We start from the raw sequence: 26021 nt of genomic DNA on the forward strand, positions 1-26021 counted from the left end.
GTGGGCGAGGTGGGTGGGCCCAGCGCCGGCTTCCGGAGGGACTGCCGGGAGCAAGATGGCCACTACGAAGCGTGTGCTGTACGTGGGTGAGCAGGCGCAGGCGCTAGGCGCGGGCTGGGCGAATCCGATCCAATTGGGGCCAGGCGTGGGATCGGAGGCGAAGGGCGGCGAGCAGCTGTCTAGGCGGCACCTATGGCTTTACTGCTATGCTTCAGGATGTTAGCCCGAAACGTAGAGCTCTTGCCGGCTCCCTTCCAAGTCTGCTGAGCTCTAACAGGAACCTCTTCGCCTCCTGGGCCCGGAGGATTGGTAGAGGAATATTATGGGCCTCCAAATCCTCGCGCCCACTCATTTTACAAACATTCATTTGCAGCGATGGCTCAGTCCTGGCCCCTGCCCTAAAGGAGGGGATTGCCAGACTAGCCAGGTAGAAGTGAGAGTAATCTCAATCAGCACGGTTTGATTAAGCGCTTTGATAGGGACGGACAGTGATGACATGGGCCTGGGTGCGGGGAGAAATGATGCTTCCATCCGAAGAGGTAAGGACAGACTTTCAGGATGCGGTGACTCCGGAGCTGATGAGCCGGAGCTAGCCAGGTAGCCAAAGTAGAGGCAAATGTGTTTACGGAAAAGGAGCAGCAAGAGCAGAAGCCCAGCGGTGTGATATAGTCTTACTTGTGGGGGCAGGTGGGTCATTTTGCGGGAAACCCATGGAATTGGGGAAGCAGAGGGAAAGAGGCTGAAGAAGTGGGCAGGGCTCCGCTTAAGAAGAGTCTGCTAAGGAATTTGTTCCTTATCCTGAGGACAGTGGGAAACCTCTGAAGGAGTTTAAACAGCTAAGTGATGGGTTAAAATCGGCACCTTCCCAGGATCATTCTAATTGGCTCTGTGGAGGAGAGGGAGATCAGTTAGTAAGTCATTGTAGTAATTCTAGGTCTAGATGAGGGTCTGCAAGAAGGGTAGAGAGAGCAGTGTGTTTCATAAGTATAGATGAGGGAGCAGATGAGAGGGGTGCTTATACCCAAAGTCCTGGATGGAATGACCCCTCCCCTTGGCTATAGCATGCTAACTAGGCTGCAGGGACTTCTTAAGAGAATGAAGGACAGTGACTCAGAAGGCCCTTGATGTCCTTGCAGGTGGACTTGCAGAGGAGGTGGACGACAAAGTTCTTCATGCCGCTTTTATTCCTTTTGGAGACATCACAGATATTCAGATTCCTCTGGATTATGAAACAGGTGAGTCCTTTTAGTGTCTCTCATGTTCAGAATCCTCCTACTAGGAAAATAACTTTTAAAAAAATTTTAAAGTTATATCACAGTGCATTCCAAATACGGTTAGTATGTAGGAAAGTTCTGGTGAGTGCCTCAGTAGGGCAGCATGGCAGCCATCTTGATGCCGAAGGAATATTCTGAGGCTTGTGTTTGTGAACTGTCACATAAGTTTGCAGAGTCCCATCTGTTGGGTTTGAGATAACACAAAATTTTCAGTAGCCCAATAGGAAGATAGGTTTTGAGCTACATGGGGATCCTTGCTGGTTACCCCACCACACGTGCTCCCTTCTTGGCAGCTGTGCTGTTAACCATGGCAGCAGGAAACCCAAACCCAACACTGGGACCTTGGCCTCTGCACCTGGGTAAGTTTTTCTACAATAGGTATCACAGTTCAGTTTTCTGTTTTACCTTTGTTGTCATTTTTAACATTGGAGTTTTAGGCCCAGCTCTATCATTGACCCTGTATGATTGTTAGCAATGTCTTTAAACTCCCTGGGCCTGGGATCTTTATCTGTAAAAAATCGTATGTTATATTGGTTCTCTAAGGTTAGTTGGTTAATTTAATTTAATTAAAACTTTTGTGCTTGGCCTTTTTAGGTAAGTCAGCATATTCTTGAAGATAAAGACTGAGCATCCTTATCTTTAGGATTCATGCTTTATGCACAGTTGATGCTCAAAATATATATTTGTAATGAATAATTGAGGAATAAATGATGTATTTTTTCTAGTTGCCTTGCATGCAAAGCTTAAGGTTTTAATTTGGCTTTGGTAGAAGAATTGAATGCTTAAAGATTAAAAGTGTAGTTTATTATTTAGCTATATTCACTAAAGAACATTCAATATTGCTTGAAATCTTGTTTAAACTAGGAAGAGTCAAATAATGAGAGCCCAAATAGTGATTGTGTGAATTTCTAGTGTCTGGATATGGCATGTGACTAACTTTACTTTTCTTGTGACCATCTGTTTCTTCCCATTGCCCCATGTGGAAATTACTTGTTTGTGTTTTCCTTTTTATTTTTAGAAAAGCACCGAGGATTTGCTTTTGTTGAATTTGAATTGGCAGAGGTGAGAAAATTCTTTGTTACCCATGTTTCTTCTTTGGCTTGTGTTAGTGTTATTATTGATTACAAAAGGAGCTGTTCTCCAGTTGGTTAGGTTTCTGGGCCTCATGCTGATGCTTCCAGAGAGACAAGAAGTGCTGTTTGAAGAAAAACCTCCCTTACTTAATCAAACTGTAGACTGTGGTTAACATCCCAGACCTGCCAGGTCCTGCCCCTCTTGGTCTGCAGAACTCCTGCAGGCCTGCTCCTAGAGCATTCTTGCCTGGCAGCACTGGTGATTCTCTTATGCCTTCCACTAGATGGCCAATTGCTGTACCACCAGCTCTAAAGTCAGCCAGGAAGTGCTCTGTGTTAGATGCACATGCAACCTAGGCAAGAAGTATAGGGATGACTCTTTCCTGTTTTCTTTTTCCTACTGAGTATTTGTTTAGCTACCACAGGAAGCTAAACTTGTACCGTGTCTTTTCTTGGCAGGATGCTGCAGCAGCTATTGACAACATGGTATGTCTGGTATCTTCATTCTTACTCAAGTTGGTTTCGGGTGGTGGTACAGAGGGTCCTTGTTTATATATTGGTTTGCTGAACCTCCAAAGTTACAAGGTTGCATGGAGAAGTAAAAATTGTCTTCATGTGAAAATATTCACAATGAATTAATCACTTACAAGATTAATCCTTACTCAAACATCCTTCCCCATTTAACAATAATGTAAATCCTAATTGCCCTATTGGCCAGTCTGTCACTGGCTACCCCATGTCTAGGATAATAAATTGCAAACACTACGCAAACTGATTGCACAGTGAAATTGCATATTTTGTAAAAGAGGCAGGATATCATGAAGCCTTAGACCAGTTAACAATTGAGAAGAGAAATTCAATAAGGATAATGACAGTGTGCTACTGATGCAAAGGATTTGAATGTTCGGAGAGGTTCCTGGGGAAAATGATGACACTCTTGAGTATTTATGCCTTCTTTGCGATCCTTTGATTTTCATTATCAGATACTATGTGCAGAGATGTCAGTCATATCATACTGTTGATAGAATTTTGTTGGAAAAAATACTGCAAATTAATCAGCACCCATTACATATTTGTTCTACAAATTTGTGCATAGTTAAACCTGAATTTTAATTATAAGAAATTTATTTTCATTATTTTTAGTTACATCACTATAAAGTCCCAGTGGACATTTTTTCCCTTCACTTTTTACCATGCAATTTTCTTCACTGCTGTAAATGGGTTCACATAAAGTAACCTTTCCTGGTACCAAGAATATTTAGATAGTAAGGTTCTCCTTTATGCCTGGTCTCTGTTACCCATTCACCAAACACATTCCTCAGCTCTCGGAGATCATTTCTCACCATTTCAAAGCTGATCTTGACTTGAAGGTGAACTTAGGTACTTGAAAACTACATTTATCCTTGTAATTTCAGAGCACTCTGAACCCGGAGTTACTTTGGTAGCACAGGTCTTGGCTGGTATTGAAAGAAAGGAGGTGTGTGATGGCTCCAGGGAGGCTGTTCCCTTCAGCCCACGGGCTGCTTGGTGGGTGCCAAGCTTGCTGTTAGGGGCTCAGGGCTTAAGGGAGAACAAATCATGAGCATGTCTCAGAAGTATCAGAAGCAAACGGAAAAGCTGTCTGACTCTCATTGAACCTAACAGTGTTTCAACAGCTGGATTTTCAATCTTTGCAGAATGAATCTGAGCTCTTTGGACGGACAATTCGTGTCAATTTGGCCAAACCAATGAGGATTAAAGAAGGCTCGTCCAGACCAGGTGAGTGGCGGTAACCACGGATTCCCCATCACATCCTCCACTGTGACTTTTTCATCCCTGTTTACTTCGAAGTATGTGCTGAGTGCCATTACTGGTGGACAGGAGTAGAGGATGGCGAAGGGCATGTGCCACCTTTGTGGGGAATAAAAGAAGTATGAGCTTCTCGGGGTAATTGTTTCCATTATGAGAGAAAGCCTGCCTAATCCTTTGTCTTTCTCAATGTTTTCATTCCTGGGGTGTTCTACCAAGGGCTGGAACCGAGGGCTACACTTTTCCCTTTGGCGTAGTTTTTCACTTCACCCTGCTGAGAGCTGGAGGACTTCTGGGCAGACATTCCCAATGGGAACTTTCCTTACCCTGGGGAGTTCCCAAAGCGGAATCCTCGGGCTGAGAGGTCCACAGAGTATATTCCCACTTTGTCCACGAAAGCAGCTAATGACCAGTTGGCTGATAGCTCGAATCTCTTTTAACACTTGTTTGATTCTTTCCCTTCAGTTTGGTCAGATGATGACTGGCTGAAGAAGTTTTCTGGGAAGACTCTGGAAGAGAATAAAGAGGAAGAAGGATCGGAGCCTCCCAAAGCGGAAACGCAGGAGGTGAGATCGAAGGCTGTGCTTCCACAGAACACTTTTCTTTTTAAGTTTTTATGGAAATTTGCAAATATATGTACAAAAGCAGAGCGAACATAAAATGAACTCTTAGTACTTCAGTAAAGGCGGTAATGAATGAACTAAAGAGAGAAGCCTTCGGCCTCTCATCCTCGTGTTCTGTGTAATGAGCTTCTCAGCTCGGTTTAGGTACTGATATGTGATTGGCGGCTGGCAGGGAGAAAGCCCATGGTGAAGAAGGGTAGTGCGTGCCCCTCTTCACACCCCCTCCCCCCCAGTCAGGCCCACTCCTTCACCGAAGCGTTTGGCATGAGGCTCATGGTCTTCCTATCGTTGCCCTGACACAGGAGAGTCAGGGCAGGGAGTGGTACCATCCCTTCAGTCTGTACACAGGTGTGAGGTTCTCCCTCAGAACCCACCTTGGCACTTCCTCCTGGTTCTCAGCAGCCCCCTCACGATTGCTTGTCAGGCCTCCCCCTCCTCCTGGTGAATGTCGTTTCTTTCTTGGATTATGGCATCGTCCTCTTCTCTCCGCCGAAATAGTAGCAGTCAGTCTGATTTTTTGCAGCCTCTCTCCTGTGCTATTGATTTTTCCTGGTCTTTGTTTCTAGTGTTGAACTTCTGACATTGCTGCTGCCAGTCACACAGGCAGCTTAAAGTTGTCTAAAATGGATGCCTTCCCTTCTCTAATTCTGTTCTTCCTGTGTTCTCAAGCTTTTTAATTTGCCACACATTGACCCAAGCCAGAAATTCAGATGCAAAGCAGAGCTCATAACTGGTCCTAGAGACAATACATCATCATATTCTGCTAAGTTTTTCTCTTAAGTCTTCCTTGAATCCCTCCTCAATTGTTGCATCGTCCCAGGTTAACTTCTCATCTCATTTGCATAATTGCAATAGCTTCCTAACTAGTCTTCTGGCTGCAATCTTTCTCTCCTCCAGTCTTTCATAAAGACGGCTGGAATGATTTTTTTAAAGACCGGTCATCTGACTCTCCTGCTGAGACCTTTTCAGTGGCTCCCCATGACCTATCCCTTGGGATAAAGTCCAAGACAGATGGACTCTCCACGTGCTTGACCCTGCCCATCTTGCTGGTCTCAATCCCACCTTTCCACATTGCAGTCCCCATTTTACACTCTTGGTAAAACTAGGCTTTGTATTTCCCTGTATGTCTTTGCTTTTGTACAGGCTAGTCAAGAGCTTATTGCCTTTTCCTTTCTAGGCAGTAAACTCTATGAGGATAGGGGACGTACATTATACATCTTGTTAATAAAAATGTCATGTAGGGTAAAGTGATTCAGAGTATGGACTGGGTGGAGAGGGAGAGAGTGGTTTAGGTTTCAATTCCAGCTTCTCCACTTACCTTGGGCAAGTTACTGAACTGAATTGTGCCTCAGTTTCCCAATCTATAAAATGGGGATAATAGCAATACTGATCTCAACGGTGGTTATGGGGATTAAATGAGATACTATATAAAAAACATTTAGAAATAGTAGCCTGTACATGGCAAATGCTATGTATTTGCTACTGTTACTATGCTACTGCTATTGTTAGCAGCAAATGATAGTAATAGCCTCCTCAGTGCCCAGCGTGATACCTCAGCACATGTTTGTTCAGCTGAACCACAGACAAATGATGAACACCTGACTTTTGTCTTTGGAACAAATGTGAGGGCTGTATTAAATGTCTCCTTATTCTCTGCTTAGCCTTGTCTACTTGAGTATTAAAGCAAGGACCCCCTTAACCTCCTCCATTGTCTTCTGAGCACCTAGGCCCGCGCCAGAGGGCTGCCCTCCTTGCTTCCACTGCAGCCGGCCTATGGCTATGCAGGGCTAAGCACAGAAGGAGGAGGTGATGTCGCGTAAATGGGTCAGTTTAACTGGAGGAACGTGGGTGGGCTCGAGCTGGGGTTTGGAGACGTTGAGAGTGTACTGTGGGCCAGGACAGTGTCCTCCTGTGCCTGCAGGGGGGGTGAAGCCAGCGACATGTGAGAGTGGGTGTGCTGACGTTACATGCCTGGGGGGTGCGGCTCCAGTTAGGTAGCGCTGACTCTCCTGTCACTACACGTCCAGCTGGGCGCTGTGGCCCTGGCCTCTCCCTGCTGCAGCCCCATCAGGCCCAGGGCTTTCTCTGTCAGCACCTTGCTCCAGCCTGCTCACTGCAGTTGGCTTCTGGGCGTGTATTCCGAAGAATCTTCGCTCTCCTACCTGGGGAGTCAAGGACTTCACTCTAATGTAATGATTTCTTCTGCGCCTAGGGAGAGCCCACTGCAAAGAAGGCCCGGTCAAATCCTCAGGTGTACATGGACATCAAGATTGGGAACAAGCCAGCTGGCCGCATCCAGATGCTTCTGCGTTCAGATGTCGTCCCCATGACAGCAGGTGAGCAGGACTCGGCTCGGGACGGCCAGGAAGCTGGTAGCTGAGCAGTGAGCCTTCCCAAGGTTCTCCATGCCTCAGTTCTTGTGCCCTTGACATTGTTTCTGACCTGAGTTGATTCAAGGCAGGGGTGTCCAAACTTTTTTCAACGTTTTTCACCAAGGGCCATATGCAGTAAAATACACAAACAGCCGGGCCACTCACTCGAGGTGAAGTACGTATTGCCTCACCTGGTTTATTTAAGTAAACTAAATATATTTTTTGAATTTGCTACAGGCCAATTAAAAATGGATTGCGGGCCGCAGTTGGCCCACGGGCTGCAGTTTGGACACCCCTGATGTAAGGCAGCTCAGATCCTGAGATCTAGTAACAGATGAGTCAGAGCAGGCATTTTTGAAGCTTTAGAAGTGCTGGGTTACTATTTTAAAACATTTTTTTTAAATACAAGTAAACATGTATTCATGGTAAAAAAATAAATGGAAAATACCATGCACATATATTCCAATAATATTGAAGACAATAAATTAATAAATTTAAAAAAATTTTAATTATTTTTAAAATAAATTTAAAATTTAAGTCGCCTTGCCTTTCCACAGCCTCTCTAGAAGTAATTGCTGTTAACTAAGTTTCTTGAGTATTCTTTCTAGTTTGTTAAATACTGACTGTTATTTATTCTTCTTCTAATCAAAATTTTATTATATAGACATATAGTTTAAAAAGTCAAATTCACAAAGCTTGTTTTGAAAGAAAGCAGTCCTGCTGCTGTCCTCCCGCACTTGAGCTTCTGACGTTTCTGCAACATAAATTAAGTTGTTTCTTGGCTTTACCCACTTAATATTCTGCTTTCTTAGGTTTGCTATATCATCTATTTGTTTTCTAGCTTTCAAAATTTTTTTGTTGCTGTTGTCTCTCTCCTTTTTTGGCCATTTTATCCATTTTTTAATGTACAATTCAATGGCATTAATTGCATTCACGATGTTAAACAACCATCACCACTATTTTCAAATTTTTTTCATTACTCCAAACAGAAACTCTGTACCTGTTGAATAATAACTACCCATTCTCCTTTCCCTGCAGCCCCTGGTAACCTCTAACCTACTTCATGTCTCTCCAGATTTGCCTATTCTAGATATCTCATATAAAGGGAATCTTACCAGTAGTCGTCCTTTTGTGCCTGGTTTATTTCACTTAGCTTAATGTTTCCAAGGGTCACCTGTGTTATAGCATGTATCTGTTTTTCATTTGTTTTTATTTCCAAGCAGTATTCTATTGTGTGGATAGACCACATTTTGTTTATCCATTTATTGCTTGATGTACACTTGAGCGTTCTTTCCACTTTCTGGCTATTGTGAGGGATGAATGTTCATATACATGTATGTGTATAAATCCGTTTTCAGTTCTTTTGGGTAAATACCTAAGAATGGAAATGCTGGGTCATATGGTAATTCTGTGTTTAACGTTTTGAGGAACTGCCAAACTGTTTTCCACAGTGGAAAACACCATTTTACATTCCCACCAGCAATGGATGAGGGTTCCATTTTCCCCGTATCCTCACTAACAATGGTTATTTTTTGTTTATCGTAGCGGTCCCACTAGTAGATGTGAAGTGGTGTCTCATTGTGGCTTTGATTTACATTTCTCTAATGACTAATGTTGAGCATCTTTTTATGTGCTTTATCGGTTACTTGTATATCTTCTTTGGAGAATTGTCTATTCCAGTCTTTTGCCTTTTTATTAATTGGGTTGTTTGTCTTTTCGTTATTGAGTTGTAGGAACTCATTATATATTTTGAATATTAAACTCTTATCAGATAGGATTTTCTCCCATCCTGTGTGTTATGTCTTCACTCTAAGAGTATCCTTTGATACACAAAAGTTTTTAATTTTGATGAAGCCTAATTTGTCTATTTCTTTTGTTACCACTACTTTGGTGTCATATTTAAGAACCATTGCTATATGCAAAGTCACAAAGATTTCCCCATGTTTTCTTCTAAGATCCTGTTTGAGTTTTCTTTTAAAGGATCTCTCTACCAAATTGGTGAATTTAGTGTGGAGCAGAGCTAGAATGCCTGTATTCACTCCTCCTTTACTCAGAATCCCGAGTCCTTTAAGATACCACAAAGATTTAAAAAGAAAATTTAAACAAATGCAGTTTTCAGAATCTAGTTAGAGGGAGGTTTTGTTTGTTTGTTTGTTTGTTGTTTTCTAACCTCAGCACTCGTCCTCTCTCAACCCCAGAGAATTTCCGGTGCCTGTGCACCCACGAGAAGGGCTTTGGCTTCAAGGGGAGCAGCTTCCACCGCATCATTCCCCAGTTCATGTGCCAGGGCGGGGATTTCACAAACCACAACGGCACCGGGGGCAAGTCCATCTACGGAAAGAAGTTTGATGACGAGAACTTTATCCTCAAACACACGGGACCAGGTGGGACCCGATCGGTGGGTGGTGATGAATGGGGCTGGGCCGGGGCAGGATGGCTGTGCAGGATGGAGTGACAGGCGGTGGTTCTGGCTGAGGGGTCGGCGGTCTGGAGGAGACCCAGCTGGTGCACAGAGGAGCCGCGTTCAGCCTGGCTACAGTGGAGTAAGCGTGCTTCCGTTCACATACTGCCCATCCCCCCACGGTGTCCACACTCCCTATCAACCTTGTTTAGATTCTGTGGTCTGCCATTGTAAGCTCTCTCTTACTTCCTCAGCCCCACTGCCCCCCTCTCTTTGTCAGACTTACCCAGTAAAAAATCTCAGTGGTTGGTCCCCCAGCAACTAGAGAAAGACACAGAACTGTACTGAATGGTCCCACTTGAACTTTGTGACTACAGTTCTTCAGGGGACCTGGGCAACCTTACTAGGTTTCCGTCGTTAATGCTTAGTCCCAATCAGAGGTGGTGGTTCCACTCCTTCCTTTACTCCCGAAGCCCCCACATCACCCTCTGCCTCAGCGTGGCCTCCTCCATCTCCGCACACGTGGCTGCTCTGACTTCCCCTGAGTGAGGGAATGAGCTCTCTCCCGAGGCTGACCCCTGCCCCCTCCTCAGGGACCTCGCTTCTGCAGCTGTCCCCCTGCTGCCTTGTGTACTCCATTCCCCTGCTCTGCTAGAGCATTCATCAGCATAAATGTATGTGGTGTCAATCTTCAAAAAAATCATCATTTGACTCATATCCCCCCTCAGCTATCACCCAGGCCTCTGGTCCCCTAAGCAAAACTTTTTGAAAAGGTTGTGTAGACTCTTGCTTTCTGTTCTCTCTGTACCCCTCTAGCCAGACTTCTAGCCCCATCTCCCCATTTTTATCAAAGATGCAAACAGCTTCTGTCCTCCAACAGCCAGTTCTTGGCTTCATGTTGTCCCGTCCCCAGCAGCATTTACGCTGCTAACCCCCAGCTCTTTGAATCTTTCTTCATTTCTCTGGCAGGACTCCTTCCTCTTCAAGTTTTCTTTTTACCTGATTGGCTGCTTTTTCTCAGTCTTTGCTGTCTCCTCCTTTTCCTGACCCCCCGAAATAGAAGTGGTTCGGAGTTCAGTCTGTGTCCCCCATGGACTCCTGTCACCCTTTACCCCTTTTTTCTGTCTGGTAGTTTGTAGTGCCCCTCTTTGCTGTGCTGAAGCAAAATTCTTGGGTGATATATTCTACCTACCCATACAGTTATTTAAAGATCAATATTATTGTATAACTAATAGAAAAGAACATCAAAAAAAGTAAGTTGTAATAGAAGAATCTGGCTTTTCGTATATAAATGTTCAGGTATAGCTATGCCCGATGACAAAGGGAACCTTTCAGGTACAGCAAGGAGAAATGCACCGTGGATGCCAGCAGTAGAATTGCTGTTGGTGACATGCGTGATTTTGTGGAATGGTAAATACAGTTGGTTAAATTCTGAATTCAAGAACAGTATTCTCTTGATAGTAGTTGGAAAAAAACACAAAAGAAAATAAAAAACTTTGGGCTAAAATGTATAATGCAGTTAGGTTTTGGGTGCAGGTAATTGTAAACAGATCTTCCACCTACACCAGTGTGCGGCAGGACATTTGAAAGTCTAAGAGGATATGGGACAGTTTCTCATTGAGTGAGATATTGCAGAACATGTAGCATTCCAGGCTCCCAACCCCTAATGCCGTTATACCCCCTAATATTTCTGATATTCAAAAATACATTTAAATTTCCAAAGGGCCCCTGGGGACAGGACCAACCCCATTGAGAACCACAGGCAGACTTCTAATCCCAGGCTCTCAGTCCTGTCCGTAAATTAATCCTGCCCACTTTATGTCTCCACTCCATGCCGACCTCTCCCTGTCGTCTCCCCTCTGGACACCCCACAGGCTTCACAGACCTGAACAGCTCTTGTTCTTCTCCCCCAAACTCTTCCTCCCCCTCTTCCCTGTTTCAGCCCGTGACCCCACCACCCATCTAGCCGGTTAGTCAGAAACTTAGGGCTCATCCGTGACCCCTCTCCTCCGTCACCCGTACCTCAGGTCCACCTTCACATCTCCTCCTGGTCCGGCCGCCCTTGCCCTCCACACCCACCTGGGTGCTGCGAGCTCACGTCCCCATGTCCGCTCTCGCCTCTTCCCCCTCGGAGTCTAATCTTCGAGAGGTGGTCAGAGCCTGGCACCTCCCCGAGCTCGCGGACCGAGCTGCTCTGCCCTCGGCGTCCCCACCGCAGTCTTGCTATTTCTCACACACCCAGAGCTCACGCCCCTCGGGGCCTCGGCAACTGCTGCTTCCTCTCCTGGAGCGTTCTTCCTCCAGTCTCCACAGGGTTCACCCCCACTTCCTGCAGGTGTCACACACGCGTCACTTACCCGAGAGACCTGCCCTGACCGCCCTCTCCAAAATGGGCTGTCCTGCCTTCTCGCTCTTCTTTTTACTCAGCTTCTTTTTTGTCACACACGTTTTACCTGAAATGATAAATTTATCTTCCTATTTATTTATTCTCTGTTCTCCTTCTGAGAATGTCAGCCTCATGAGGGCAAGACCCAGGCTTTCTGTTCACCACTGTATTCTGGAACAACGTCTGACACATAATAAACACAATTAATATTTGAATATCTGAAACAGATATTCCCAGGGCTGCTCTGATGTGTGTCCGACCCTGATCTACTCTGGCTTTGAGAGGAGAAGGGGACACAGTCCCCATCGAGAGGGAGCACACGGTACAGAGGCCACCACAGACGAGCTGCGGCTCTTCGTGCTACACACCCTCAGCCCCGCCAAACCAGGGCCTTTTAGACGAAATTCCGATGTCACCTCCACCAGAAAGCCTTCCATGACGGTGGTGCCAGCACACATATATAAAACATACACGCACATATTCTGTTAGGTGACTGCCTCGTGTGCTTCCATTCCCTGCACAGATGTCTGTGTCACTGGGCTTCACTATGTCACGGTTGTCACAGCACAATTTTCTTTTCAGTGACTTTTCCACTAGGCTGTGAGCTCCACCAGCGCTGGGACCAAGGTCCCCAGGGCTCAACAGGGGCCTGGTTTCAAAATAGACCATAAGTATTTATTGAACGAATGATAGAACACACCAGTATAAAATGACTGAAACAAGCCTGCTTACCGCTTCACTGACTGTCAGTTGAGTGGAAGGTAAGGCATCCGCGTGGTCAGTACATCCCCGGGTCTGAGGCTGCCTGGCCGGAGGAGCCAGGTGGAGGGAGTTGACGTGCTCCTTCTCTCCCCCAGGCCTGCTCTCCATGGCCAACTCCGGCCCAAACACCAATGGCTCCCAGTTCTTCCTGACGTGTGACAAGACGGATTGGCTGGATGGCAAGCATGTGGTATTTGGGGAGGTCACAGAAGGCCTGGATGTCTTGCGACAGATTGAGGTAGGTGGCCGTCCGGGCCCTTGGTGCACAGCCCCATGGGAGAGCTGGAGCGGGCCCCCTGTGGCCTGGAGAGCTGGAGTGAGGGGCCCCAGCTGCTCCCAGGAGGAGGCTGCCTCTGCTCAGGCTGGTGTGTGGGGGTGTCCCTGAGCCTGCCTTTAACCTTCGCCCTCTCTCCCCCGGTTTCTCCTCTTCTGTTCCACCTGCAAAGGCCCAGGGCAGCAAGGATGGGAAGCCAAAGCAGAAAGTGATCATTGCTGACTGTGGGGAGTACGTGTAAGAGGCACTTTCTCTACATGGCTGCTGCGCGTCCCAGAGCCATGAGCCCCGGGGAACCAGCACCCAAGGATGTCCCGTGAAGCAGGGGTCTGTGCCGTGGCCCTTCTCGGGGTCAGCTTGGAGCAGCTCCTCTGCAGGCATAGCCTGGGCTTCCTCTGGCTCTTTCCCAAGCATGGCCGTGGGCCTGGGAGCCAGCCCTGGCACCACCCTCCCCACCACCTTTCCAGGCCTTTGCTGCCAGGGCTTCTGCTGGGCCACCACTGTGGCTCCTGAATGTAAAATAAACTTTTTTTTACCAGATACAATAAATGACAGAAAAATCTTTTCTCTCGAGGCCTTCACTGATTGCATGAAGCCCACTCACATTATGGAGGGTAACTCTTTACTTCAACCTACTGATTTACATGTTAATCATGTCTGAAAAATAGCTTCACAGCAACATCTGGACTGGTGTTTGACCAAAAACTGGATACCATGGCCTAGCCAAGTGGGTACATAAAATTAACCAATACAATCCCCAAAATATTTACTACCTGAATTTTACAGAAAGTTTGCTGACCCCTGAATGAGACAAATGGCCCTATCCCATACTAAGCTCACAGTCTGGTCCTACTGTGTGCAGTCTCTGCTTGATGCTCAACGCGGGCTGGCTTTATCTCCATTCCCACTCCATGTTCTGGTTGGCCAGGTGGCTTTAAAGATCCCTCATGCAGAAGGTTCTGAGCAGGGACTGCCCTGTAGCCACTGGGTACCTCCCTGTGCGTTGGGTGCTCAAGCTATTCTGAATCCACTGGGCTGGACTTTTTCATCTTCTGTTGAGATCTGGATGAGCCAGGAGGCAGGAGAGGCCTGTTGCCCTTTGGCCCTGCGACTCCAGGATGGGAAAGCTTAGCAAGTTTGGTTGCTGCCCCTCTCAAGGCCCTACTGGGATGTCCATGGGTATTACCTTGCCGTGTCCACCCCAGAACCCTGTACAGAGGTAAACCAAGGCTCAGGGAACATGACTGCAAAGGTCACCCAGGACAATGTGGCAGAGCTGTGACATGAAGCTTGGCCCATCTCCCCACCCTCCCCTCCATCATAATGGAGTCTTGGGAGTTTTATTGGGCTCTAGGCTCAGTCTACGGCAGGGACGCCCAAGGGCCTGGGGGAGAACAGTCATAGTCCCCATGCTTGGTCTGGACCCTTGTGTTGCGACTTGAGTGCACAGCCTGACTCTTCCAAGCAGGAGAAAGGTATTAGAGCTTGGGGAGCAGTAACCTAGCCACCTAGTTCAGCTACTCAGCACAACACTCACCCCTCTCCCCCTTGCTCAGGAGGGCTCTGTGGGAAGTGGACCCCTGGGGTGCTGTGGGGCCTTTGCTGCAGCCTGAAGGGCAAAGCTGCTTTCCTGCGACTGTTTGGCTCCTGTCGAAGGCGGCCTCCCTGTCCACGTTCCTGCTGCTCCAGAACCAGGACTGAGGACATGGGGCTCGGTTTTGCCGATTCATTCCCTCAGTCCTTCCTTCAGGGTGGAGCCCTGTCCGTGTGCTGCTCCTCTGATGGATGCACGAAGGAAGAGACCTGGGGTTGTGGCCCCAGGATCCGTCCTGGAGTTTCCTCTAACAGCACATCTGCCTCCAGACGCTGCTGGCACAATACATTCGTCACAGTCACGGCAGCCTCCCCAAAACACTCCGAGGAAGGGATTGTGGGACCCACTTTTTAATGGTGAAAACTGAATCTTATAGAGTTTAGGTGATAGAAAACTCAAGGCCATGTTTTTAAAAAATATTTATTAACAGGGAAATTTTCACCATATAATAAAGTGGGAAAAGCATATCTTAAGCACTTTATATAGTACAGTATGATACCAATTTTGTCAAAATAGCTGTAATATGTAAACATCTATATATGTATATCCTATGAAAAAAGTGAAATAAATTCACAAATACCAATAGTGTGTTTATCTGAGTTGTACGACTATGGTCATTTGAATTGTATTTCATATATATATATGTGTGTGTATAGACATACATATATATACATATATATATTTTTAAAACTTTTCCTCCAAACTTGCATTATTTTTGTAGTAAATGAAAAACACATTTAAAAGAAGTGGGTCAAGTGCTTGCACATAGTCTTTTCCTTATGTAGGAAAACCTGGGATGGACAACCCCTTGTTTAAATTGCTGAAAGCGGTACTTGGTGGGTGCTGAATGCCCTCAGCAGGACAGTGGGACCCCGTGTTTCTGGGAGCACAGCAAAGTTTCACGGCCCTGACCACTGTGGGCAAAACTGGGCACTTGCCTCAGGCCTTTCAAGCGCTTGAGAATTCAAGTCCTGCCCTCAAAGGATTGCACTGTGTAGATACTTTACAGAAAAGCACAGCTCTGAAATAAATACACCATCATCCACAGAACACATTCTGGGAGGAGGTTTAGTGGACAAGCATCAAAGGGGCTCAAAATTAGCAAATTCATTTGTAACAATACAAGCAGGTACCAGTTAAGCATTTAGAAGCCAGACATTGTACTAAATGGTTATGCACATACCATGTTTCCCCGAAAATAAGAGCAGGTCTTCTATTGATTTTTGCTCCAAAAGTCACATTAGGGCGTATTTTCAGGGATGTCTTATTTTTTTCATGTATGATAATCTATATTTATTCAAATACAGTCATGTCATCTGGAACATCGTCATAATGTACTAAATACATCCATCTGGCTGACGATCTTACCTGGGGCTTATTTTCGGGGTAGGTCTTATTTTCGGGGAAACACGGTATCTGATCTTTATAATAGCTTGGAAGGAAAGAACCAATATCCTGCTCTGCTGTGGAGGCTCCAAAAATCTGTACCCTTGCTCCACTGCCTCTTTCCTATTTATTTATTAGAGATATTTCCAGAACATGTTATTTCCCTTCCTTAGGCAATAAAAGTGAACACTACCATTCTGACAACTTGGTCTCAAGGCCAGGATTCAAGTGCAGATACCAAGACTACTACTATGCATTTCTCCTTAGCTTGTTTTTCCATGTGTCCTCGTCAACTGTCACTGATTTCTCAGTGCTGTCAGTGGGTCTGACCACCCCTATTTATCCTTCTGGTCTGGTGTGACCAGATAAACGAGCGATGTCCTCAGCAAAAGGAAGGGAAATGGTGGCATCTGTGATGCGTGTCTGCCAGCCTGGGCCACGCATTGCAGCTGCCATGCTTGGCTCAGCAAATAGATAACTCAGGGAATAAAATGGATGGGCTTTGTGTCCACACTAGTGTCACTGCTCAGGGCTTCCAGGTGATCTGATTTAGTGACTAGATCTCAGAAGTTGCGGATGGCCGGGTGGGTAAAGCAGTGACAGTTTTTCAGCTGTTCTTCATGAAAAAGGAGGATTGCAATTCCATTCCTACTGTGTGTAGATTGATAGGGAAGGTGTACTCAGTATCTACAAGCCTTTGGGTAATTGGACAGACATTCCTGCTGCCCCCCTCCCTACACCAGGCCATTGACTGGGCACTCAAGGTACTAGGGGAAATAAAACACTTACTTGTCAAAATGACTGGCTAATTTTACATTTACAGTTCCCTAAAGGACACTCCTTGATGTGGGGAAGAGAGCTGTTAGACAAGTACTAGAATGGCAAACAGGTTCCATGTGATGTGCCAATTCGTCACAGACACCTGGAGCATGACTCATCTTGATGACCACCTGAGCTCTGTTCAGGGTCCTGAGGCTGTAGCTGGGCTCAGTGTTAAAAAGGGTCAGCAGACACTCATTCCCTGGCTGAAGGTCTTTTGGAGGTCAGAAAGTCCCTTGCCTTCATATTAAAGATGGGAAATGAGGCCCAGAGAAGGAAGCCACCTATCAGTCGGTCTCTTAACATATAGGCCAGAGCTCAGATCCCTGCACTGATGGGGAACTTACTACATCCTTCAGGACAGTCTGGACCAGTCCCCTGTGTACATGGAGGGGGGGCCTCTTCCTCTGTACTCGCTTCCAGAGTCCCTCCCAGGTCCAGGTGGGGGGACTGCTGACCCCGCAGCGTGGCCCCAGCCTCCACCCCTGCTCCAGACCTGCTCTCCGGGAACCTGTCCTCAGGGTGCAGTGAATTCCAGGGATGTGTGTCCTTGGGCACATGGGTCATTCTGCCTCTGTGGGCTGTGCCTGTGGGTTGGGGCAGGCCCAGGACTTGCTATTAATGACACAGTATTTCAGGGTTCGGGCAGCTGGACTCTGTCTGCTCCAGCAGGTAAATTATAGGCTTAGCAAGTCAGAAATCAAATAAACACTCCAACTGCTTCTGCTGCTCCAAGGAGAACAGTGGTTTCCGGGAACTTCCCCACCCAGCTCAGCCTAATTACCACCTGTCATTCCCCTGGGACAGGGGCCTTTTCTTTGGCTCAGAGGCCCCAAGAAACAGGATGGGGCTCCTGGGCACACATGGTGACACAGACTTGGGGCCCAGCCAGTTTTTGACAACTTATGGGTACCACAGGTACTGACAAGCCCCTGCTCTGGCCCCACACCTGGCCACAGAGTGCCCAGTGTCGCAGATGTATTGCTCTGGGTGGAATGGATTGCCCCTCAGCAGGAGATGGCAAACAGCTTTCACTTCACGTGTCAACTGTTGGAAATGGCTACCAGGAGTTTTGTGCTGATCATTTTGAAATTCTATCCAGATTTGGCAGAAAAAATATCAAGGTTGATTGTTGATGTCTGCCACGCAGAAGTGAAAGGGAAATTATATCGTCTGCGCTGAGCACTCTCATCCCAGGCCACTCCATGGACTCACCACCCTTGGCTAGGCAAAAAGATAACTTTCCCACAGAGCTGAACTCCCAGTGGTTCGACACAGTGACACATAGATGGGTAGGCCCCCAAGATTTTTTGTTTCTCCAAAGGCAAAATGTCGATGCCCTGCACACAAATGTCCATGTCTTCCCCACACAGAGGCAGATCAAGGCAGGAAGATGGGAAAGATAAATGCCATTGGCCTAAGCCCTAAACCATGTTATTCATTCAGCTCTTTCTGAGTTGCCCCATATGCCTCCCTGTGGCCAGCAGTTTAGTATTTCAAACTCACGAATATAGAACAGAGAGTGTAAGTCCACACTCTTTAACAGAAGTGTCCAGAAATGCCTAGTTTTGCACCTGGGAAAGGCAGGCAACTGCAGGTGATCCAGACCCTGTCTACGCATCCCCAAGCCCTGTAATGAACAGTGGAGGGCCTGAGGTGGCCATCTTGTGCTCCAGGTGCCTCTCAGGTCATCCCACATCAGCCCACAGCCTGGACCCGCCATGAGCATGGGCAGGTCCTCAACTGGGACTTCTGTGCCAACCCCAAAGAGCCAGTCAGCACGTGCCTCTGGGGGAGATGGCTGGGGCAGAATCCTGCTTGCTGACTCAGACCACATGACTGGAGGCTGGAGTCTATCACAAGCTCAGGCGGGGAAGGGAGGCAGAGGAACCTGGGAAAGCTCCAGCCTTGGCAGGAAGGAGGGAGGCCAGGGACATGTTATCTCTGGGCACCCTCCATGCCAATCCTGCCTGAGGTCTCGCTGGGTTTGAAGGTCTCCTGCCCCCGGAGAGGGGCCTGAGCCAGGTGGAGGCTGCAGCCTCCCGAGGGCAGGGCCTCAGTGGCAGCCGCAGGCCTTGACCACCATATTGCGGTGTTTGCGCAGGATGACGTTGTTGCTGCTGTCATAGTAGAGCACGGAGGTGGCGCTCAGCTTGGTGGGCGCACAGCACGCCTTGGGGACTGCGTCTGGCTTCATCAAGTGCACCTGCCAGGGAGGGGCGGCAGGCAGAGGCATGAGCACGCTGGCCTCCCAGGACCCTCCGTCCCGGCCCCGGCCCCCCGCTCCTGCCTGCCCCTGGAGCCTCCATTCTCCAGCCAGGAAAGGCGTCACGTGCACATGTGCCCAACCCTGCCCTCCTTGACCCCTTCCCCCCGAGGCTCTCAGAGCACCACCTGGGCACCCACCTGCTCCCTGCCACGTCCACTCCCCTTAGACCCTGCTGGTCCCCAAACAAGGTGCGCCTGGTGACTGGTCCCTCTGCCTGGTGCCCCTGAAGCACTGACCCTCTGGGGTCCCCTCCACGCCTCCCTCTTCTCTGTGCTTCTGTAACGTCCCTGACGCTGTCTTGTCTGCCTGCACTGTTCATGCTCTTTCTCCTCCTCCTCTGGGAGCTGAGAGTCGTGGGACAACCGGCGAAGCCGAGGATTCTAGGTTCACCCTGGGTGTTCTGCACCATTGTTTCTCAAAGCACTTTTCACCTCTCCTAACAGCATCTAAGGCTAAGTATTACTCTGGGAGATGAAGAAACTGAGGGCACACGGGCCCCGGGGCCTGTGGCAGGACTTGGACCTGGGTGCAGTGGCCCCACACCCTCCTCCTAAACAGCTTTACCCACCAAAGAAGAGCCTGACTGAGGGAGCTATTTCGGCCTCCAGACAAACATCCTGAGACTTGCTTGGCAGGATGAGCTGAGTTTACACTGGACTCCTCATCGGGCCCCACACGGATGGGCCATGAAGGCAGCCCCGAGCTGTCGGGGGCAGGAGAGGAAAGGAAACCTGCTTCCATCTCCTGCATCATGGCCGCTCCGAGGGCCCAGGCCTGCTCGGCCCTCATGGAGGCTGCTGAGCAGGACCTGGATGAGGCTGTCAGGGGGACCCTGCTCGGCAGCCTGGCTCCCGTTCCCCAATGCCCAGCCCTGTCCTGGGAGCCCCAGGTCTGAGCCAGCCTGCCAGGACTGTCAGTGGGCACTGGGCTGGCTCGAGGCCCAGGGCTCCTCTATGTCCCGCTGGGGAAGCTGAGGCCTCTTTGAAGATGTCCAGCCAGAATGGGACGTGGGGGCCACTGGCACTCCACATGTGCTGTCTGGGCTTGGCATTCATAGACCCACGTGAAAAAAACCAGGTGACACCACGCTCGTGCGCCAGCCATGGGGCTCTAAGTGGCTGGAAACCAGGGAGGGCCTTTCCTGAGTTGGGACATTGGAGACAGAAATCAGGTACCACACAGGTGCTGCCATTCTGCGACTCCACCCTAGACCAGAACTGTATCAGATCAGCGACAGAAAGAGAAACAGCCTTGTATACCATCTGGCACCAAACAGGTTGATTTGTGGAGTCTAATGTGCCATTCCATTGAATTTGTTTTTGAGCCACTAGGAGATGAAGGTTCTGTTAGTTTAGGTACATTTCTCTCACTTGTGGGCCTCACTTTTCTCCTCTGCCAAATGGGTATAATGCTACTTTTCTCATGTCCAACACAAATGTATCGGACACGTGCCTTGTGCTTGCCACGCCAGGACGGGGAGCACAGAAACGTCCCAGACATGGTTCCTGTTCCCATATTCGGGGGGAGGAAAGGGACATGGGGAACACTCCAATAGACAGCCGGGACCCCTGGGAGTGACACAACAATCACAGCGGGCCCTCAGCGCTGTGGGGCATTGAGCGCTGGTGACCACCCCTGGCAGGGAAGGCCCGCAGGTGAGGCATGTAGGGCAGGCAGGAGCTGGCTGGGCCCAGGGTAGAGGGGGAAGCCCTCCAGGTAGAACGGCAAGTGCAAAGGCAGGGAGGCAGGAGACCCAGGGCATGTGCTGGCACTGAGCGTGTGCAGGGAGAGGAAGGCAGGGGGGTGGGTGCGGGGGGACGTTGGTGAGGTCGGCAAGGCGGCTAATGAGGGGCCCCGCATCCCAGGCTGAGGGCTCCGACTGCCTCCTGGAGATAATGTGCAGGAAGGGAAGTTTCTCAGCTGAGATGAGGTCAGGTCTGTGCTTTTGTGAGACCACCCAGCTACTGCGTGGAGAACGACCTGGAGGGTAAGCCTGGAGGGACACCTTCCTTCTCTTGGCCCCCAAATGCCTCAAGGGCCCCCACAACGACTCCCCCAGTTTCTCCAGGGCTCCCTTGTTTCCCAGGCCTCTCCTATCCTGTACCTGCTGTGTCCCCAGAGAACCTCATCTGTTCTCAAGACCCGAAGACCAGCCTCGGGCCACATCTCCCAGTTCAGAGCTTCACCCTGGCCTCCTCTGAAGTCCAGACTCGGGGATCCAGCCACCTGCCCACTTGGCCACATGGGGTCACATCAGGCCTCAAACGTGTGGCAGAAGCAGATGACTGACTCCTCAGCCCACAGGCCGCACCCACCAGGTCGCTCAGCCCTCCCTGGAGGCCCCTGGTTCCTGCCCTTGGCCCTCCCTCCAGTCGCTCCTGACAGGGGCCCTGCCTCCACCATCCTGTGGCCTCAGTCACTGCTCACCACCCAGCAGCCACCCGGGTCCTCTTGTCAGGTGACCGCAGCAGCCTCCTCACTCTCCTGGCCTCCACCTTCCACCCATGGTCCAGCCTCCCATCCTCTCACCGCAGCCCGAGCGATGCTTCTCGCGAGTCAGATCATAACACTCTTTTGCTGAAACCCTGCAAAGCCTTCTCACTTTACTTGGGATTCAATCCACTCACCTGCCACCTTACCCGGGACCCCTAGGCCTATGTTGGTGGCCCCGGCCCCGCCCAGAGTAACCTCCCTTAGCCCTTTCGCTGCTCTCCAGCCCTGCCTCCCCTGAGCCCTCCCAGTGGCTCCTGTCCTGGGGCCTGCGCACTGGATCCTTCCGCCTGGAAAGAACCTCCTCCTCGTGCTGAGGCCGCGTCCTCCCTTCTCACAGGACCCACCGTCTTGGCCTGGCCTTGGCTCCTGAGTTCACTGACAGCCTTCCTGAGAGCGCAGCCGCGGCCTTTCTGCACCCAGCCCAGCCTGAGCGCTCGCTCCTGCGGAGCTGTCCTGGGGTCTGTGGGCTCGGGTGGGGCAGGGGTGGGGTGGGACGGCCCTGGAGGTGCAGGTGCAGTCGACACCCCGCATCCCTCTCGGGGGTGCTGGGAGACGCACGTGCTGGAGGACGCAGCCTGTCAGCCCTCGGCTTCTCCGAGGAAGGCAGCCCCTTGGGGCCAGCAAATCCCACTTGACATTGAGAAAGGAGGTATTACAGGGTTGAAGCCTCTTTTGTTACATTTACTCTCACCCTAAGGCATCACCTTGACAACTTCTTATGAGGTAAACACAAGGCTGGGGATACTAGGTACTAGGCAGTCTAGGTAAACATTCTAGAAAGAAGTCTCAGCACAGCAAACATTTAAACACTGAGCAATAAGCAGCAGCAACGATATTCTTCACAGACACATTTTTCCTCATTTAAAGTTACCGCAGACACCAGGGCATCAAAAAGCACACCATCTGTGGAAAACCAAGAGCTGGGAGGACCAGGAGAAAAAGCCAACGGGGAGTAAACGGAAGGCGGAGCCCAAGCCCAGAACAGCCCCCGGCACACGGCACATGGGCACACGAGTGACTCGCCCTGCACACGCCATGATGCGGTGGGTGAACACACACCCGTCTCTCACCCATGTGCACATGTCACAGGAGGTGAAACACACCAGTGTGCACAGTACACGTGTGTTCAGAGCACACTGGTGCCCAGGTGGGATGCACACCTGTTCTGTATATGTGTGCTTGTGACCACTAGTGGGCTGCCTGTATGAGCCTCGGTCCCACCACACGTACCTGCATGTCCCCACGCGCATGTGTGTGCTTGTGTGTGTGCACCAGCACTGAGTCTGCACACACAGCGTGACCACACAGGGGCCAGCCTGTACACAGGTGTGGGATGTAAGCACACGTGCACGCAGCAAAGGTTCCATGCAGAGAAAGCTCCCCGGGACCCAAGCAGGTGCTCCCATCGCCTCCTGGCTTTCTGAGGCCCTCTCCTCAGCACACCCTCCCCCCAGGGTCCAGGCAGGATGGCGAGGTACTGACCAGGGACTGCAGGATGGCGTGGTTGGTGGCGTTCATGCAGGAGTCCAGTGGGAAGGAGCACTCTCCCTCACAGTAATAGGCTGAGTAGCCTTGGGGGGCGATGACCCAGTCCTGGGGGAGAAGGGGGAGAACGGAAGAAGGTGAGTCCCATCATGTGTCTCCTCCCAAGCTCCCCCTGTCCAGCACCTGTCACGGGACGACTCAGGGCTGCCCCTTACCCTCCCTCAGCCTCAGGGCCCCATCAAACCACCCTCGGGCCCCTCGCGGGCCGTCCCCCAGACACCTGACATCCACCTGCCCTTCAGCAGACAGGACTGGAAACAAGCTTTCCCCTTCACCTGCACCAGCACTCAGCACGTCCTCCCAGCCTGTCCCCCACCCCCACCCCTGTCTCCTGTAGCTGCCGTCGTCACAGCAAAGGCACAGAGGCACTGCCAACCTGGCTCAATTTCCCTGTTGGAGCTCTGACATTTTATGGCTCAGGATTCAGATTGTCTCCATTTTCATGGCTTTTATCAGAAAACACTTTCTCACTATAAAAGTAACATATTCTCCCTTTAGAAAACTTGGAAAACACAGAAGAAACAATACATGAGAAAATGGGATTCCCCATAATTCTGCCTCCTCCTAGAGATACTCTTACGATCTTCAGGTGGGGATGGTCATTTAAGAAAGAAGGAGAAGAGTAGAAATTACCAGCCAGCCGAGGTCCTGGAAGCTGACATAGAGCTCGTGCCGACGGCAAACCTGCCGACCGTGGGAGCCGTGGACGTTATCTGCAGGGGACAGATGGTGCAAGGTCTTTTCTGGGGTCCTGCTCTGTGCAGCTACCACAGGGGACTCCCAGGGCAGGGGACGCCCTGATGGGCACATTTATGGAATAAATGAATGATGGGAAACTGAATCACTTGGTCTCCTAAAGCCCATCCCTGCAGTTCTGCTGGTGCCATGACCCTGCTCAAGAACCTCCAATGGCTCCAGACGCTCCCAATGGCTCCAGAGTAACCCCGCGCTCAGCTCACCCTCCCCTGACTTTCAACCTGTGGGCCTCCTGATGCTCCAATAAACACCCCTGGGGACCCTCAGCCATTAGGCTGCGGCACCTCCTCCTTCCTCCTGAGGCACCTCACCTCTCCTGCCACACCCATTCCACAGGTCACGTAGCTCACACTGAGGTCAGCCAAAGGGCCGACTCCCATGCAGGAAAGGAAGGCCCGTAGTGGGGTCAGGACCATCCCTGATCCCCGGGGGCTGAGACTGGCCGGGAGACCTTCACCTAAACCACTGTGCATCCCACAGGGGAACTAGGGAAGAAACAAGGGCCACCAGGGGTGGTGCTGCCTGGAGGAAGAGGCACTGGATTCTGGTAGAGATTCCAGGGAAGGCCTGGTGAGCCAGGGGAGGGCAGAGAAGGGACTCCTGGGTGGCAGAGATGTCTTGGAGACAGTGTAGTTGGTCCCCAGAGGCATGGGGCAAAAGGAGGGTGTCAGGAAAGGTGGGTGGAGGGTGACCATCGGCTTGAACCCTACTGAGGGGTAGAGGGTTGTGTCGCCACCACTGGTTCTCGGCCAAAAGCCTGTGGGCTCAGACCCGGGCCAGCCCCAGACCTCACCAAAGATCCCTGGGAGCTTGTTCGGCTGCGGCAGCTCGTTGGTTTTTTTCGACAGCCTCTTCCTCAGGGGCCTCACTGCCCGAGGGGCTCGGACAGGGCTGGGGCTCGCCCTGAAAAAAGTGACCATGAAAGGCTGTTTGGAGCGCGGCGCCCGTTGCCCCAGCAGACCGGCCAGGCCAGGATCCACACTGTGACCTGAGACAGAGAGAGGAGAGGGGGGTCACTCAAGGGCGGTGGCCTTATACATGGACACAGCAGGGACTTCTGCCGGGGCCTGGGTGGGCCCAGGAGCACAGGGGCTGAAGGCCTGAGGGGGACCCACTGTGCCTCAGTTTCCTCATCTGAAGCCCAGAGTCCCCAGTCCAGCCCCTGCCCCCAGGCAGGCAGGCCTGAGGGAGACGGTGGAAGGAGGGCTGGTGAACCACAGGGTCAGTGTTGGTGACAGTCATGTACAGGTTTCAACGTCATTTCACACCGATGATCCCACTTGTCTTGACAGTAATCCTGGACCTCATGTGTCACTGAGAACCTTCAGAGTCACTCCATGGCGGCCCAGAGCCACACAGCCAGGGACTCTCAGAACCAGGGTTCCCACCTCGGTCTGAGGACTCCTAGGCCCGAGGACTAGCCCAGCCACCCATGCTTTCTGGGGCGGTTAATGTAGGATTGATAACACCCAGCTGATTGGAGCAGCTGCCGGGGCGTGGTGGGTGCTTGTTCTGACGAGCAGCCCCCAAGAGCGGAAAAAAAATCTATTAAAAAACTCCACTGGCTGCATCCACATTATCCATGATTCCTCTATCCACTTTTCTCCATTTCTGCTGCTACCAACAAGCCCCTCACACCTCTCACCTGGACTGGCTCCTGGGGCTTCTCCGGCTTCACTTTACTTTCATCCCCCACAGTTTAGACATCCCACTGAGGCCAGAGGGTTGTTTATTTCATATACATATAAATTTTTTACTTTACAATAGTTGAGATTTACAGAAAAATTGCAAAGACAGTAAAGAGTTCCCATATACCCAGACCCAGTGTCCCCTGGCAAATGTTAACATTTATTTAGGTTATTATAGTATATTTGCCACAACTAATGACCCAATATTGGAATTTTATTTACTAAACACCACGATTTATTCAGATTTCATTAGTTTTCTCCAAAGTCATCTTTCGCTGTCAGGATCCCATCCAGGTTCCCACGTGGCCTGTAATCATTACAACTCCTCAGGTGCCTCTGGGCTGTGACAATTTCCCAGGCTTTTCTTGTTTTTGACCTTGACAGTTTTGAGAAGTACTTGTCACGTGTTCTGTAGGATGTCCTTCATTTGGGTTTGCCAGATGTTTTTCTCATTGTTAGATGGGGTGATGGGTTTCAGAGAAGATCCACCAAGGAGAAGAGGCTTTCTCAGCCCATCA

The 26021-nt window shown here is 49.9% G+C and overlaps 2 protein-coding genes across 3 annotated transcripts in view; one reads left to right on the forward strand and one right to left on the reverse strand.

Annotated features, from left to right (window-relative positions):
• Nucleotides 1–19: 19 nt before the first annotated feature.
• On the forward strand, nt 20–13515 carry PPIE (peptidylprolyl isomerase E). Of its 2 annotated transcripts, none has more exons than XM_074334480.1 (10): nt 20–86; nt 1137–1235; nt 2293–2336; nt 2807–2833; nt 4024–4105; nt 4601–4701; nt 6971–7094; nt 9329–9514; nt 12775–12917; nt 13126–13515. In XM_074334480.1, the coding sequence occupies exons 1-10, from the start codon at nt 56–58 to the stop codon at nt 13192–13194; spliced, it is 906 nt and encodes a 301-aa protein (XP_074190581.1). In that variant the 5' UTR covers nt 20–55; the 3' UTR covers nt 13195–13515. The 2 variants fall into 2 exon arrangements, with proteins under 2 accessions (XP_074190581.1, XP_074190580.1); XM_074334479.1 differs by having other exon boundaries at nt 36–539.
• A 199-nt stretch (nt 13516–13714) lies between these two features.
• The window catches only part of BMP8B (bone morphogenetic protein 8b), a 35406-nt gene continuing 23099 nt past the window's right edge, over nt 13715–26021 (reverse strand). The window contains exons 5-8 of the mRNA XM_074334478.1: nt 24609–24803; nt 23693–23772; nt 22997–23107; nt 13715–18958 (exon numbers count right to left, since the gene is read on the reverse strand). Coding sequence (XP_074190579.1) covers nt 18809–18958; nt 22997–23107; nt 23693–23772; nt 24609–24803 — 536 coding nt within the window. The 3' untranslated portion in view covers nt 13715–18808. The remainder of the gene's footprint in view (nt 18959–22996; nt 23108–23692; nt 23773–24608; nt 24804–26021) is intronic.

The sequence above is a fragment of the Rhinolophus sinicus genome, linkage group LG06, assembly GCF_036562045.2.
Source record: "Rhinolophus sinicus isolate RSC01 linkage group LG06, ASM3656204v1, whole genome shotgun sequence".
Lineage (NCBI taxonomy): Eukaryota > Metazoa > Chordata > Mammalia > Chiroptera > Rhinolophidae > Rhinolophus > Rhinolophus sinicus.

Bases quoted from the DNA above. Each gene is read 5' to 3' on its own strand.
- PPIE (XM_074334479.1), top strand. From the start codon at position 497: ATGGGCCTGGGTGCGGGGAGAAATGATGCTTCCATCCGAAGAG. The intron at 4,106-4,600 runs GTGAGTGGCGGT...CTTTCCCTTCAG, and splicing joins AGAAGGCTCGTCCAGACCAG to TTTGGTCAGATGATGACTGG. The intron at 7,095-9,328 runs GTGAGCAGGACT...TCTCAACCCCAG, and splicing joins TGTCGTCCCCATGACAGCAG to AGAATTTCCGGTGCCTGTGC.